Source organism: Alosa sapidissima, chromosome 9, assembly GCF_018492685.1.
Source record: "Alosa sapidissima isolate fAloSap1 chromosome 9, fAloSap1.pri, whole genome shotgun sequence".
Lineage (NCBI taxonomy): Eukaryota > Metazoa > Chordata > Actinopteri > Clupeiformes > Clupeidae > Alosa > Alosa sapidissima.
Genome location: NC_055965.1, coordinates 3,190,961 through 3,207,289, shown reverse-complemented (window position 1 = coordinate 3,207,289; position 16,329 = coordinate 3,190,961). Strand labels below are relative to the sequence as shown.

Below are 16,329 nucleotides of genomic sequence, written 5' to 3'. Positions count from 1 at the left end.
ATTGTGTTACCCTACATTCCATTCAAAGTGAAAATAATTGGCTGGACTAAAGAGACAGATGTACTTTTCATTCATGTAACCAGTTAAGAGGTGATGCCTTAAGGTTCATGCAAGAGTTGTTTAATGAGACGTTTGCATCTGAATGTTCTGAATGTGTTAATGGAAGCCACTAAAGTTGTGTTTTCCCTCATACTCTCCTGGAGTGCCCTGTTACTTACTACAGTTCACTTCCATTTGTGGCAAGTGAAGGAAGTCATACGTACACAAATACATACAGTATTGGGAACTTTTGCTTTCCCCACATCATCAGGGTAAGATCTGACCTGGCTAAATTGGGCTTGGAGGATGGTGATGGTGGTGAGGGGGCAGTAAAGGGCAGGGATCTCCAGGTGGAGGAATGGGTCAGAACACCGTGCTTACAGGTCTGGATTGTGAGGAAAAGGCCTGCTGGCTTCTTCATATCCTCACTGTCCTCACCTTACATTCTTTTCTCAGTATTAAAAAAAAACGGGAGAGGGTCTGGAATGCACGTGGTGACAATGTTTCTTTAAGAAGTGCCTTAGACACTCGTTATGAAAACGTTGGTGGGTAAACCGCACCTGTTGCGTCTATGACACTGATGTGTACTCGTGCTAAGCTAAAACATTCAAGGAGGCGGAACTGGCAGACTGGAAAAGATTCACTACAAAGCCACCCCCCTCGGCTCTCTGTTGTGCTCTTCCCTGTAATTCATATCATATTCAGTATGTGTGTCTCCCCCGCTCCCCCGTAGGAAACCTCATCAGTAGACCATGGGCCAGAATCAGTGTTATTATGAAACGAGGAGCCTTCTGCTGCCACCCCAGCAGGACGTGTGATTTCATTTGGTTCAAAGCTTTATCATCCATGATCTAGTTACAATTATTACGATCCTCATTATTATTATTACTATTATTATTATTGGACTGGCTGTTGACAACCAGGAGTTCAACTGCAAATATCTCCTTTTATTTCTTGTATACCTGTATTTCTAGACAGTGATTTTTGTAAAGGACAATAAAACATATTCATTGTAGAAGGAATGTGATTTATTACTTTCACAGGTGACTGTTCATGTTACCATCTGGTAAACCCTCTTTTACAGGTACAATGATGAACATGGCATTTCATAATTTCAGAAGGTAGGCTCGTTCCACACATGGGAACAAAAAATGTGCTTTTACAGTTGGTTGCAGAGCAAATTTGGAATCTTACCTTTTTTCCTCCTAGACTTTAGATAACATTTCAAGTTTCCAAGAATTCCACAATGAATACTGAGATGTCTCCATCATCTGTCAGATCCCTTTACATCACATCAAAGCATGTTCAACCCAAATTTAAGAAAAGTGGAGACAATTAGTGTAGAGCCTAAGCCTAGGCCCTAAGTGTCTAAGAGTTAATTTTTCAGACCTTAGTAGTGCTGTTGAAGATTAGCACTTTCTTTCCAATACAAAGCCATCAAACTAAGTGATACCATCTTCAAGTAAAAAAAAAAAAAAAAGATCCAAGGGGAAACTGCTACAGACGTTTACACACCTACGCACAAACTTGTAAACAGTGATAAATGAGGCCAGGTGGCCTTACACAAGAATCGTACCAAAAGCTGACAGCATATTTTTTTATTTTAGAATCAACACACAAAAATAATCTACAAAATAAAAAGATAAAAATAAGGAGTCAAAGACAGTGAAATGTAATATTGTCCGAATGTGACTCCAAGTGTTCTCAACCTATGTGGCTTTTTAGAAGAAAAAAAAATCCTTTCACAACATCCAGACAGCCCACTGAGAAAAACACTTAAGTACATCTTTTTCAAGAATATGATCAAATGAACACGCATACACAGACTTGCGCTCGCACACGCACAATATATATATATTTTTTTTTTTTGCCAACTCGTGAGCCGACAGATAGATCCATCCTCCAACTTTTCTTTGGCGCCACTGTTCATTCAATCGGTCAAAACCCCCACGGGAGTGATTAATGCTAGAGGAAGTAATCGGTAGATGAGGAGGATGAGTAGCTTAAATGCAGGAAGAACTGAGTTTTCCAGAGGAGGTATGTCAGCGGAAGCTGAGAGATACATGTACAAGTCTGAGAGACAGACGCCCTGCACAGAAAAGAAACCGAGCGATCCTCCGGCCGCCTCCCGCGGAGAGGAGGAGCAGAGCGCAGTAGCTGAGGCGTGAGGCTGTGCTTGTGCATGAGCCAGAAATAGTCCTGCATAGTTCAAACATACAAACTAAGGCGATCTGTTGTATTGAGTACTGGAGATTTGTATTGATAAGCAATGAAATATTCAGAAATAAAAGTTCAAGTAGACTAAAGACACTCTCTCCACCTGTGACACACATGCGCACACACACGCACGCGCACACACACACACACACACACACACACACACACACACACACACACACAACACACACACATCCCACGGACACGTCTTGCTCAGTTTATCAAAAAAGAGCCATTTCACCGTTTCAAGTTAATTTTTTTTTTCCATTTCAAGGTCCAGTGTAATATACAGCACCAAAGACACTGTGTAAGAAAGGGGGATATGAGCTCACACACACACTGACCTGGAAAGAAAATAGAGCATATTATATTTATATATATGTATATTTATATACATACACCCATATTAACCCACTCACACACATCATAATTTTATGTCCCTGTGAGGAAATGATAAATAATTTATCCATATTAATAGCTACTGTATTAACAGTCTGTTTGTAGGAAGGGCAACAGAACAGAGGACCACCACCCCACAGACGGAGAGAGGGAGTCGCTTCTCTACAAATTAAAATCAAAAACAGAGATAGAAGTCCTATTCAACAACTCTTTACACAGGAAAGTCCGGCCAACACTGACTTAAATACTAATTAAATTATATAGCTTCTTTTCTCCTACACTCCCCCTCTCTCTCTCCACAGTGATAAAGGTCTGTCATGTAAACATGTTGACAACAAAAAATTAAAAACAAAACAAAAACGCAGTCACCCTTCCTAACATTCCAAAACAGTAATCAATAGAATGACAATAATTAGAATGAGGGTCATTAATGCGTTAGGTCCATCAATAGGAGAAAAAAAATGTATCCTTTTGCAGTGTCCCACTGCAGTGTCAGTCAGAGCTGATGCCGTGGCTTCAGTGGTGCTCAGAGTGGCGGGCGGCGTTTGACCGCTCAGTGAGTCTTCCTCTTCACATCTCCACCCTGGCTTTGGTTTGTATCTGAGGGACAGCAAGAGCTCATTACATCAGCCATCAAGACAAACCTGCCACATTCAAAACAAAGTCATGCACTAGTGGTTAGTTTTAGTTTTTTTTTTTTTCCCCAAAAGGGCAACACTGGATGGGATCTTAGTAGTAGCACGCGCAAACATACCTACAATGAGACATTAACGGGCAGAGAGGAAAACAACGGGACACACAGATGATCAAGTTATCACACAAAGAGCAGGACAGTGGAGAGCGCACGGCAACGGAGGGGGAGCAGGACAGACGAGGGAAGAGGAGGAGCAGAGTTTACCTGAGAAAGCAAGCTGCAAGTGAGGAGGTAGAGCAGCCTGAGACCCTGACTGGAGGCTCTTAAACAGATCTGAGGAGAGAGACCAGCATCCGACACAGCGAGAGAGAGGAGGAGAAGCAGCGGAAAGGTGAGATGGAAGGAAGGATGAGGAGAGGAAGAGAGGAGAGAAGTGATGGAGGAGAGGGTCAACAGAGGGCAAGAGGGTTATAGGCAGAAAAACTGCTGGAGACTAGAACTTGTACACACACACACACTACAAGACAAAAGCACCATCATCTGTTCTGACTATACACACACACACACACACACACACACTACAAGACAAAACCATCATCTGTTCTGACTATACACACACACTTAGGACCACCATCACAGAACTTCACAAGATGACCACAGTCACACTAGACAGACCACAAATGGACATGTTGAGATCTCTATTGCAAAATCATGAGAAAAGACTTAAAACATATTTTCTCATCATCATAATAACATTTGATAAGTGAATAAGTTCCAATCAGCAGAAACAGTGAATATGAAGCACTGATGAAGGGCACATTTGAGGAGGTGAATATGAAGCACTGGATGAAGGGCACATTTGTGACCCTGCAAGGCGAAACCAGTCGTATGGTAAAATTTACAAAATTAAGTTAATGTGCTCACATGAACGGCCATTGACTAAGCTTTCCAACGATATGTATATCGAGGGTATTGCAAAAAGTATCGCTAAGATAACCGCATCCAAAGTTGGCATGGTTCTCCTGTCACGATACGCCAGAAGAGGAGAAAATCACCTTTTTAAGTAAATTGTCACGTGCGATAGGTGTGAGGACACCTATTATTAGCCTTATGGTGACTATGTCCAGTTTTCTCAACCGAGTGAGTGTCTTTTTCTGCCCCCTAGTTAATACCAGGGACGGTCATAGTCACTATAGAATATAATTCATGTATTTCGGGGAAGTAAGGGGAGTTCTATGTACACAGATTGTGTAGGCTATAGGCCCACTTTTAAAATGTGCTACTGCTACATCAATGGAAAACTTCTCCTGGTCCGTAAAATGACACCAGGATATTTCTAAAAGTTCGTGCTTTTGACCGTTCGTGCCCTGAAAGGCAAGTCGTTAATATTCATATTCGGTTACATCTGCCAAGAACGATAGAGAGCTTACACATTGAGTAACAAGTAGCCTAATGAGTAGGCTACATTTTAGCTCTACCGTAAAACCTTATAGCGGCGTGGACAAATGGAATGACTGCTAATGTGTTTAATCTTCACCTAAATAAAGTCAGGGTTTAAAAGGTATGTTTATCTGTGAAATTTGTTCACAATATGAAAGTGTAGACTGTATACTGTCAAATTATGCAAAAACGTGAAATTCGACATTTTAACCCGTACTTTTGTTTATTGTGGATTTTCTCAAAATAGCACGGTCCACAAGACGACTGATTTCGCCTTGCAGGGTCACATTTGAGGAAGTGAATATGAAGCACTAGATGAAGGGCACATTTGAGGAGGTGAATATGAAGGGCACATTTGAGGAGGTGAATATGAAGGGCACATTTGAGGAGGTGAATATGAAGGGCACATTTGAGGAGGTGAATATGAAGGGCACATTTGCTGGTCTGCAGGTAGCTAAGGAGTGTGTGTGGTGGGTGCTCCTGATTGGTCACTTACTCTGTGCCAGGGTGTATCCTGAGTTGGTGCCAGCGGAGGCGCCCATGCTGCCGGGGGCACCGGGCGGGCTGAAGTTGAGCAGCGGCGGGAACTGGAAGGGCAGGGAGACGGGCACCAGGCCCCCGAGCATGCCGAAGCCCAGGGGCAGAGAAGGGCCCAGCAGATTGGTGCCCGCGGCCGCCGAGACCTGGGGGCAGAACACACACACGCGGCATCAGCTCAGTGCAGCGTCAGGACAAACATCAGAACACACACACACGGCATCAGCTCAGTGCAGCGTCAGGACAAACATCAGAACACACACACACACACGGCATCAGCTGAGTGCAGCGTCAGGACAAACATCAGAACACACACACACACACACACACGGCATCAGCTCAGTGCAGCGTCAAGACAAACATGAACATCTGGAACCAAAATGTGTTTGGAGACAAAAATAGTCAGGCAAATTCCACCTATCTAATCTCAGTCCGGCTAGTCATGATGCAATAATGTGTTGAGAATTCTTTTTCCGGGTCCAACTGCTCTCAGACTTCTCCATAGACAGTAAAATAAACATTTTTTCCCGCTATTCAGAGTAGCCTTTAAGAAAATAGTCATCCTAAAATAAAATCTTATTTTTTTTGCGGAGGCCTGGACGTTACCCTTGATTATACCATCTGGCTGCACAGCTACTCTAATTACTCTGTTAGAGTAAAGATATTGTGTTTTACTCTCACTAAAACGAAGGTGAGGTTCACAGGTTGTGAAAACCAGCTGGCTGCGCTAGTAAACGTTTGTGAACAAAAAAGCTGTTGGGCCCTTGACGTCGGACTTAACAACCTAATAAGCCAATTAGCCTCTCATTACTGAGGTATTACAGGGTTACTAACTCTAACCTTTCACTACGCCACACTGCGGTCAGCTTACCTGTGACAGGTGTGAAGTGACTACTGACGAGGGCAGCGTTGAGGCCAGGGTTGACGCCAGCGTTGATGCCAGTGTTGAGGCCGGCACCCGACTGGTCACAGCTTTGGCACTCTGACCAGACCCTCCTACGGACCTCTGCCTCTGTCCGTGATTGGCCGATATCCCAGAGGGGGAGGGGCTGTTGTCCTGCTGACTGCTGGAAGGGGGCGTTCCTATGGGGCCGGGGTTAGTGTTTCCTGCCCCCCCACTCAGAGGGGTGGAGGGCTTCTGGCCGCCCGCAAAGCTGTAGATCCCCTGGCCAGGCTTGACTGACGAGCCTCCCTGTGCTGTGAATGGGGGTCGGAAGCCAGCGCCCTTGGGACTGTACTGGTGGGAGTTGGCCATCATCTGCGGCCGGGAGTGGACGAGCGAGGGTGAGGAGGAGGAGGAGGAGGAGGAGGGGGCCGGCGACGAGGCCGGGGGCGGAGTAGGGGCAGGGGGCCGCGGGGTCAACTTGATGATGCCCGAACTGCTGCTGTGGGAGGACTTGGTCAGCGTGGCCTGCATGGGGGTGATGAAGTTGGACTGCGGGTGGGCGTGCGCGGCTTTGGGCGGCGGGTGAGAGGAGGTGGGGGACGAGGGCACGGGGGAGGGCGAGCCGCTGGGCAGCCGCTGGGGCTGCTGGGGGCTCTTGGCGTTGAGCTGCGAGAGCTGCGAGAGGTGCAAGTTCACGCGGCCCTGCTGAGAGCCTCCGCCGACCCCACCACCGTTACCGGCCGCGCCGGCTTTCCCCGCGGAGCTCTTGGGCAGCCCGGGCGGCGGCGTGGCCTGGCCAGGCTTCATCCCCGGGGGGCAGAAGGACTTCTGCTGGGGGGGCAGCAGAGGGGAGGCGGTGGGCGGGGGACGCGGTTTGGGGGGAGAGGGGGAGTTGAGTCCAGCGCCGGACCTGTGGCCGGGGGTCATGGAGTGTCTCTGGGCCTGCGACAGCGCTCCGGCGTCCTTCAGCATTCCGTACGCCTCGGCCCGGGAAGAACTGGAGGGGGATGAGGTAATGGTCAACGGGCGGGAGAGCGCGGGGGAGGACGCGAGGGAGGGAGAGGTAGTTAGCGTGCTCATATTAGCCAGGGACATGACTGGGCTCTCCAGTTTCACAGGAAGGGAATGTGTTGGCGGGGAAGCAAAGTGGCCGACCGACAGGCCGGGCGTGGCGCTGGCCTTGCTGACCGGAGAGGAGACGGCCGGGCCGTTGGTCTGGGTCAGGCCTTTGGCCGCGTTGCTCAGGAGCGCCAGGGCATGGGAGATGGAGTCCAGCGAGTTGGTGGCCAGGTCTTCGTCCAGCGAATCAGAGAGGCAGATGGGCTCCGAGGGGGAGGTGGGGGGCCGGCGGACGATTACCGCCGCCGAGGGAGAGGGGATCACGCCGACTGGACTGGGCCTCGGGATCCAGCCACCCTCCTGGAACAACACAGACACACGGCACGGTCAGAACCAAAACACCACAACTGCTCTAAAGCAGTCAATCCACATTCAAAGTCAATCTGGAGAGAAGATGATTGGAGTTTCCATTTAAGTATTCTACAAGCTACAAAACAACAGTAAGGCTGCGCCACAACGCTTCCCTAGTGAGCCACAGCTCCAACACTTGTAGCACTTCACATAGGTCAAGAGAATGCATGTTTGCAACAGGACCGCACACACACACACACACACACACACACACACACACACACACACACACCTTGGCTTTAATCGCTTTGGGACCAGGAACCACCCTTTTCTTGCCCCTGCAATCCAGACAAAATTAGAGTCAAAAATCAATTGTCATTTATTATTCATTAATCCAGTTCATGACTTCCTTGCACAGTCCTATTACTATAACAACAACAATAATAATAAAAGTGATGTCAACTCACAGTCCAGTAAGGTGGCCGTGCACAATCCTGCTCTCCTTGAACAGCATCCTGTGACAAAATAGAAAAATATTCAGTTGTAGTAGCATCAACCTTGAAGTTCACCTAATCATTCACCAAAAAAGTGGAAAAACGTGCACACACACACGCAGTGCTAAGCGATAAGACATTGAGGAGCACACACACACACACACACACACACACACACACACACACACACACTGCTAAGCGATTAGACATTGAGGAACCTGCGTCTCACACACCTGGCCTGCATCCAGCCCTTGGGCCAGAGCGGTTTGACCTCGTTCTCCATGAAGGCCTTGAGGTAGTCCTCCACAGACAGAGGGGCCTGCGACTCCTGCTCATAACAGCTCAACTTCACCCGCACTAGGTTACACAGCAGAGACCTGCAGGAACACACGCACATGCACACACGCACAAACACACACGCACACACAATGATTTCTTTGAATCAATGAATTTAGTGTTTTTCATTAAGAAGGGTGCAGCAGAGTGCCAATGATGCATGCAGTCCAGGGTTTATTCAGTCAGAGGATAAAGTCTTACCTGAGTTTGTCGTCCCAGATGAACTTCTTTCGTGGTCCCATCACCCTCTTCCCAGGCTTCTCCTCATCCTCCTCCTCAGAACCATTCTTCTCTCCCTCCTCAGACTGCTGCCTACACACACACACACACACACAGCAATTTGAAACCAAAGCCTTATCCTCAGTACATTTAGAGGTTTCCTGCGGCCCATGGTTAAATCCTGATTTAGTGGGGTATTCTGTAGCTAGCCACAGCGTATGGATCCATTACTACAGAGAGAGCTTCTGTCTAGTAAGCACAAAATCCAGAATCGTCCTATGTAAACATAAAGTGACCGTTTTCAACCAATGAGTAGCAGCACAGGAAAGTTTTACATGGTCCTATAAAGTTTAAACAGATGTTTTGGACGGGAATGTCTCTGTTATTGGGGACACAGCTCATACAGCGTTGGAAATGTTATTATTAGAGTGGAGTGGGACGTAAACGAGCGAGAGGATCATACTTGGCAGCAGCCTTGGCCACACAGTCCATGTTGTATCTTGCGATCTGTTCTGGCATGACGCTACAGACAGCCAGCTTCAGCTTCAACAGGGGCGTGCGCAGGCGGTCATCCTGTGAGAGAGGGAGAGAGACCTTCATGATGGGGAAAAGAAAGAATTACGCCAGTTGCCACGGTATCATTCGCACTTCAGAGATGCCATTGATCCCTCTTCTACATGACCTTACAGACAGGAATTATTAAGCAACACTATGCAACAATTTGACACTTTTTGAGAGATGCCTAGAGACAACCGTTTTGCCATCATCGTCAAATTCATTCTGATGGCCTATGATCACGTAAAAGGACAGACACACACACATGTATTATTCCGATCAGCCTCCCAGAATATACACTACAGCTGATTTCTGGGTAGGCAGAAATGAAAGAAAACCTTTCACAGCACGATATTGCTAACTAGATAACCAAGAGACACCAGCTGACATGTCAGCAAGCTTCTAGCAGTGCCAGGTGGTGAGTGCAACGTTTTGCGTGCTTTTCAGGTAACCATCTTGCTAGTGTTAGATTAAAGCTCTAGTGCTGCTTTACAAACTGTAGAAAAGCTACAACATCATTGCCATTGTGGTGCTGTGGAGGTTTGAAGGGGACTTTTGAAGGGTAAAGAGGCCCTGTGGGCACCACTACGGCTTGCTCAGTGCCTGCTCAGTGGCTCTCACCTGGATGTTAAGGCTGAGCTTCTTGAGGCGTTTGAGGAGGGCCTCCTTGTTGCAGGGCACGAACGCCTCCATGTGGGAGTAGATGGCCGAGCGCACCTCCGCCGGCTGCTCCTGGACCTGCAGCTCAATACTGCAGCGGACACGCAGAGAAAAGGGGACGTTAAATACTCAGTGGACAAACAGAGAATAGGGGACGTTAAATACTGCAGTGGGCACAAAGAGGGAAGGGGACGTTAAATACTGCAGTGGACACAACGAGGGAAGGGGACGATAAATCCTCAGTAGAAATAAATACTCAGTGGACACAAAGAGGGAAGGGGACGATAAATCCTCAGTGGACATAAATACGCAGTGGACATGCAGAGGGAAGGGGACGATAAATACTCAGTGGACGAAAGGCAGAATGTGAGAATAAGGTGGTCACAAATACACATCTACAAGATATACCAATTCCTAGTGACTAAGGGGTCCAAGAGTCACACAAGACACACAAGAAAATACTTACTCAAGCAAAATGTTGTTCATATCCAAGGTGAAAAACTTCTTCCTCCCCTCTTGGTCAAACTGTCGTGAGGCCTTTTAGGGATGACAAACAGTAAGAGGGAGACAAAAAAGGAAGAAACAGACTTCAGTCACTGGCATAACATCCAACACAAACTAGCCCTGCCCAAAAATGATGCTGGAACAGCAGACACCAGCACGCTTGTGCAAAGAAACGTGCACTGTCCATCCATGTAGAAGGTACCCTGGGAATCCAGAGTTCTCGCGGAAGCATTTGCTCAGCGAGAGACTCTGGCAACGAGTAATGATGCACGTATTTTTTGCCCCTTGCATCGCGGGGAACCAATCATATCTGTGTATCTGATATAGGCGGGTCAGAGGCGAGCTAAACGGATGACAGACGTAGTGTTATCCAATTGCGTCGAAGTCCGGAATCAGTCAGTTAACATTGATCGTATAGTGTTATCCAATTGCGTGCAGTGAGATTTTCAAATGCGTGCTTGGTGCCGCCCCTCGAGTTGGGCCATTACGTTATTCATGGCCAGACCCTTAATCTTTCAGATTGGGTCTCGTCCCCCAGGCTATGGGGGAAGGCCCATTTGGGGCATGAACGTGCACTGTCCATCCGTGTAGAAGGCCCATTTGGGGCAGAGAGTGGATGTGTGGACCTGGAGTGTCTGATCTGGGCTGTGTTATCTGCATGTCCCTGATGTTCTGTTGTCCTGTCTCCCTGGCTGTGGCCTGCCAGCCCTCTCCTCTCCTCTCCTCTCCTCTCCTCTCTCCCTACTCGTCCTCCTCGCACCTCAACTCACTCAGTCCAGTGGCAGCAGTGGCAGCAGCAGCAGTGCCCTGGCTGGCCTCACCTCCTGTCAGAAGATACACGGCACTCCATCACAAACGCTAGTAGCGTCTAGGAGACTGGGGGCTCGTTTCCTGTACATGGATTAAGCCCTAGTCCATGACTGCAAGAGAACTTTAGGAGAAGTGTCCAATGAGAAAAAGCTTTTAGCCAGAAATCCATGTACAGGAAACTGACCATCACTATAGTGACCTCATATATCAATATAACACTATAATATTTGTAGCATCACAACTACTATCAAAAGGCAGAGGGAATAGAATTGAAGAGAAATAGTGTAATGTCAACATTATGGGTTTTATTTCTCAAGTTTGGCAAACTAGTCTAGGAGTGAAGGTGAATGTTTTCTGACCCAGACTATCAGTGCATGCAGGAGACTGATGATCAGTTTCTTCTCTATAGCATTTATCGAGCCTATTCAGTCAAAAAGATGTCTATGTATAAGTCTAGACATGGGTCCTATTTCACACATGGTGGAATGTGCGTTGGAAAGGAAATTTTAGACCTCCAAAAATCCCAAAAAGTTTAGTTACAAATTCATTAGCTCATTTCAATTCTCTGCCAATGTCCACCTATAATATAAGATTTCGGTCTGAGATTGCTGAGAATCCCTAGGACATTATACCCATTAAAGCCACATTTAGTAATCACAGACTTCTCCAGAAGAAACTGCACCTGTTGCTAAAGAAGGGAAAAAAGCTTAACAAGCTATAAAAAACAAAAAAAAGACACACACACACTCCAAGAGGAGTCCACTTACCGCCCGTAGGTCCTCAATGCGCTTGGTGAGCGGAGCAGGCAGCCCAGCGGGCAGAGGAGGAGGGGACAGGAGCCCGGCCCCGACCCCCAGCCCCACTTGCCCTCTCCCCTGACCCGCCTTCTGCCCTGGAGACACACCCACGCCCATGAGCCCATTCTCCCGGGCGGGGCTGGCCGTCAGAGGACCCGGGTCCAGCAGGCTGAAGTCCAGGTCGCCCAGGAGATCCTGCAGCTCACTCTCGTTGGCCGAGCTCAGCAGCGACATCATGGCCGGGTCGGCGGTCAGGTCAGCGAGAGAGATGTCGGTGCTGCCGGCGGCGGCGACCAAGCTGTTGCCGGGCAGGCCGGAGTTGTGGAGCATGTGGTTGGCGTGCGGGGCGCTGGCCAGGCCCAGGTGGTGCGCGGTGGCCGGGCTCTTCTGCCGCATCTCCTCCTTCTCCCGAGTGAAGCGCCGCAGCATGGCCGCCAGGTACAGAGAGTCCTTCATCAGCTTCTTCCTCTTCTTCTTTTCTGGCCGGTGTAGGTTCATTCCAGTCACACTGCACAATGACACACACACACACACACACACACACACACACACACACACACACACACACACATTAGGTACTCCGCATTCCACGCTAGCCTAGCCTGTAGTCCCTAGCCTGTAGACCTCTCCTCCGTGCTGCTCAGAGCCTTGCCTGGCTTGAGAAGGCCTATGGTATCATGGTCTTAATGGGCTGGTCACTACAAGGTCTTGATGAGAGCCAGAGTGACTCCTCGCCCTCCAGGAATCCAGCGCTTCCCTGATGTACAGCTCACCGGCAACGGCCACTGACGGACCAATCAGAGCGTGTCTAATGCTCCATTTCTTGGGGGGATGGTTTGTCCTAATACTGACATGGCATCCTAGCATTAACAAAAGGGTCGGTTGAAGAGAAGAACCTACATCTCTAATGTGTGTTGAAGACACATGCTCATCATCCTTTGCATTTCATTTTCTGACAAATAGTAATGTCTGAATATCAGCAGTAAAACTTGCATGCATTTGCTGTTAAAAACATGCCAGCAAATGGTGCTGCCATGTCAGGAGTGTTGTGTCCTCACCCTTGTTTCGGCACTCTGATCTTCCTGGGCTTCTTCTCCTCCAACATGGCTCCCTCTTTCCGTTTCCTCTTCTTGATCATCTGAACGTCGCCACCCTTCACATTTGAGTATAAACAGTCAGCCCGTTAAGGATTTAAAGTATATAAGTAAACACATTCCACATAGTGACTGCCACCAATTACCACAAAACACGTATAGAAGCCATTGGTAAAACCTGATATTAAAGCACAGAATCAAATATTTTTTTCTCCTGCGACTGGACTTGCAAGCAGGCCCTCCATGACAGCAGATGATGCTGTACAGATCATGCCCACAGCACTCACCCCTGGTGTGGCCACTTTGCCTTCATCCTCACCCTCCGATTCAGAGGCGGCGCGAAACTGCAATGTACCCGTGTTGATGTAGAAGCCACCAAGTTTGGTGGTTAACGACGCTGGCACCAGCTCATCATACTGCAGCAAGGAAGCAACCAATATTTAGACAACAGTGGTAGACAGTAGTAGACATGTTTCACTTCTAAAAATGATATTGTTCCCTTCCAACTTTGTGATATTACTATGACAGTATCTGCAGACAACACTTACTTAGTGACCTGAATGAGGACCTTACACATTATTTTTATTTTTATTGTGACTGATGTACTGTGTCAACTCAAAGGGATGCACTAGAACCAGGATTAAGCTGAAGTGGTGGTACTCACTGCCTCCGAGTTATCAATGAAAGGGTCACTCTCGTCATATCCAAACCCAATGTCTATCAGGTCCTGCATGCGGTCCTTCCTTTTCTTTTTACCACTATTGCCCTAAGAGACGGATTCAGATAAGCTGTTATTTTCTACTGAGAACTCAACTGCAGCTACAGGCCACCATCACAACAAAGAGAAGCACTATTGTCATTTGTGTAATTCAGCAAGTCCTGAAACACTATGGATACGTTGTGGTTGTGTGTGTGTGTTGTGGCTGGGAAATCTCTTGATTTTCATGTTGCCACTCTTTTGAACAGGTTAGGGCATTCACACTGCGTACGTGAGACACACATCTCAGGTCATATCACCTCGCTCCAGCTGTTCATGAAAATCAATGAAAATGTAAATATTTAGCCCACTTGCAAGGCATCCAGTGTGTTTCAGGGCCTACGTTTAAGATCAGCACCAACCATTTACCAAACAGCACTCAGACAGACTCAGTAGACAGACCACATTTCTTGTGGCTCATTAACCCGGGCACTGGCACTTTGCCAGCATATCTTTTAAATGATGACCATATTTCATACATCACTTAAAAGTCTCAAAATAAAGCAGATGGTCACTTTCAGGCCACCTCAATTTTGATAAAGGAAGAGCACTTCAATATGATCCAAAATGTTTACACTTTTCCATGACCACATTTGTTCCTCAGAACTATATTAATTTAAAATGGTAGGTTGTCTGAACCTGGAGGAGGGAAAGGGGGTGTATTCTTCAGAGTACTTGTTGACAACCATTATCAAAGGTGAGAGAATACTCACATATTTACTCTCAAACTTCTTGGCTAAAGCCTCCACCTGCTGGCGCTCCCTCTCGTCATCGTTGAAGGGGTCGTTTGGGTCAAGGGCGGGTGGTGTGGGTGTGGGTATGGGTTTCTGTGTCTTCTTCTACAGACAGAAAACAAAGATTCCAAGATAATAAGGTCAGCTTAGGAGATGTCACCCTATGATCTACCCTCTAGAGGCGTCGTTAAATAAAGCTATGCAACATAAACACTTCTCTTCAAGTAAATACTAGTAAACATTTTCAGTGCTACACAAATATGCCGACACAGACTAAAAAAAAAAAAAAAGAGTTGACGTGCCTGTCATTTTTGTATCATTATATCATTCAATCATAACACTATTTTTACGCATCTAGTCACGAGACCATTATACAAATAATTGCATCTTCGCTTTTTCCGGATGATCTAAAGGACAATTTCGCACTTTAAAAGGCGTTTAGGCCTAACCCATAACAACACATACCTAAAGTGACCACCACATGCACATTATGTTAGCTAACAAGCTAGTTGGCTACCTATGAAACGTTATAACTTTCTGGAGTTGTTATGGATAGTAAGCGATGTTACTCAAGTGCCACGAATGAAAAAAATAATTGATTCGTGATCTTGATAAAATGACAAGCTTCAAAACAAACAAGCAGATACACTTGTTCCTTTATTAGAGTAATTAATAAGACATGACCAGCCACTCATTCAAAGGTATGCGACTCGTCCCACCAACTTGTGTTTGCTAACGTTAACAAGCTAATCTGTTGCAATAGATAGCAAAGAGCAAAACTGCTAGAAGGTGCCTTTACACAAGGTGTTAGCATAAATTCACCAATACCCACTTCCCTAAACTGATCTGACTTTTGTCAAGATAACACAATTGCAGGTCTCCACAGGCCTAAAATTAAACAGTGCATACCTGAAGGGATTGAATGAGTTCGCTGTAATTGAACTCGGCCGACGACTGGTCGTTTGGCTCGATGAGAGAAAGGTTTAATCGCACGGTTGCTCTGTTGGGTTCAACGCCGTCTCTGTCGCCAGTTTTGCCGAACAATCCACCATCTCCTGATGCCCCGGTCGTGGACTTGCCAATCCCTTGATCTCCATCAAAGTTTATGTCGGCCTCGTCGTCCAACCGGCGTTTCCTAGATTCAGTGGCTGGACCAGCGGCAAAGGCCGACAGGGTGACAAATTGTACTTTTCTCGGTTCGGCCATTTGGATGTGCTGGCTGTCTCAACCTCGCTCAGGACAGACAGCGACAGAGGGTTACTTCGCGAAACTACTTTAAATAGGCGAATTAGAGGGATTTAACCTGGATGGAAGGGATATTTAGAGGCTGGTAAGATGCAAGAGTATCCTCCGCACCTTACGAATGGAGTTCCAGGGGAAGAGATGGTCGGGGAAAAGTTGTTTTTTCAGTAGCTGCTCGCATCCTCAATTGCTAGGGGACCGAGGCATTCAGGACAGCCATCTTGGATTTCAGGAGTAAATAAAATATCCGTGAGGTCGCTGGGCCTGCGCGCAGAAAGACACCGGAAACAGCGTGAGCGTAAAGGGCAGCACGGCCAATCAGTCCTTTCGTAATGTTAAACCCACCTCTAGAATAAATCACTATAATAAGTAATAATATGCTAATATCCGAACTTTTTATATCTGTTTAATTGAAGAATGAAGATACCAGACAGTATTCCCCATGGTCGGTACCAAATGACTGTGATTCGAAATGGCGATTCGGCGGATGTACTTTTGATACCCATCTATTCAACAGGGGCTGAAATTGCTGATTAGGTTTAAATCGCGAAAACATGTTTCAGGG

At 47.0% G+C, this 16,329-nt stretch overlaps 1 protein-coding gene across 3 annotated transcripts; it reads right to left on the bottom strand.

Annotated features, from left to right (window-relative positions):
* Positions 1–1,052: 1,052 nt before the first annotated feature.
* On the bottom strand, positions 1,053–16,054 carry ubn2a (ubinuclein 2a). 3 transcript variants are annotated; one of them, XM_042105610.1, is made up of 17 exons: positions 15,432–16,053; positions 14,502–14,627; positions 13,696–13,797; positions 13,319–13,447; positions 12,996–13,090; positions 11,908–12,445; positions 10,293–10,363; positions 9,788–9,917; positions 9,075–9,184; positions 8,594–8,704; positions 8,290–8,433; positions 8,030–8,077; positions 7,855–7,900; positions 6,138–7,571; positions 5,226–5,412; positions 3,554–3,622; positions 1,053–3,255 (listed from the first exon to the last, which is right to left on the bottom strand). In XM_042105610.1, the coding sequence occupies exons 1-17, from the start codon at positions 15,726–15,728 to the stop codon at positions 3,209–3,211; spliced, it is 3,684 nt and encodes a 1,227-aa protein (XP_041961544.1). In that variant the 5' UTR covers positions 15,729–16,053; the 3' UTR covers positions 1,053–3,208. The 3 variants fall into 3 exon arrangements, with proteins under 3 accessions (XP_041961544.1, XP_041961546.1, XP_041961545.1); XM_042105612.1 differs by lacking the exon at positions 13,696–13,797 and having other exon boundaries at positions 15,432–16,054; XM_042105611.1 differs by lacking the exon at positions 3,554–3,622 and having other exon boundaries at positions 15,432–16,052.
* Between the last annotated feature and the right edge of the window lie 275 nt (positions 16,055–16,329).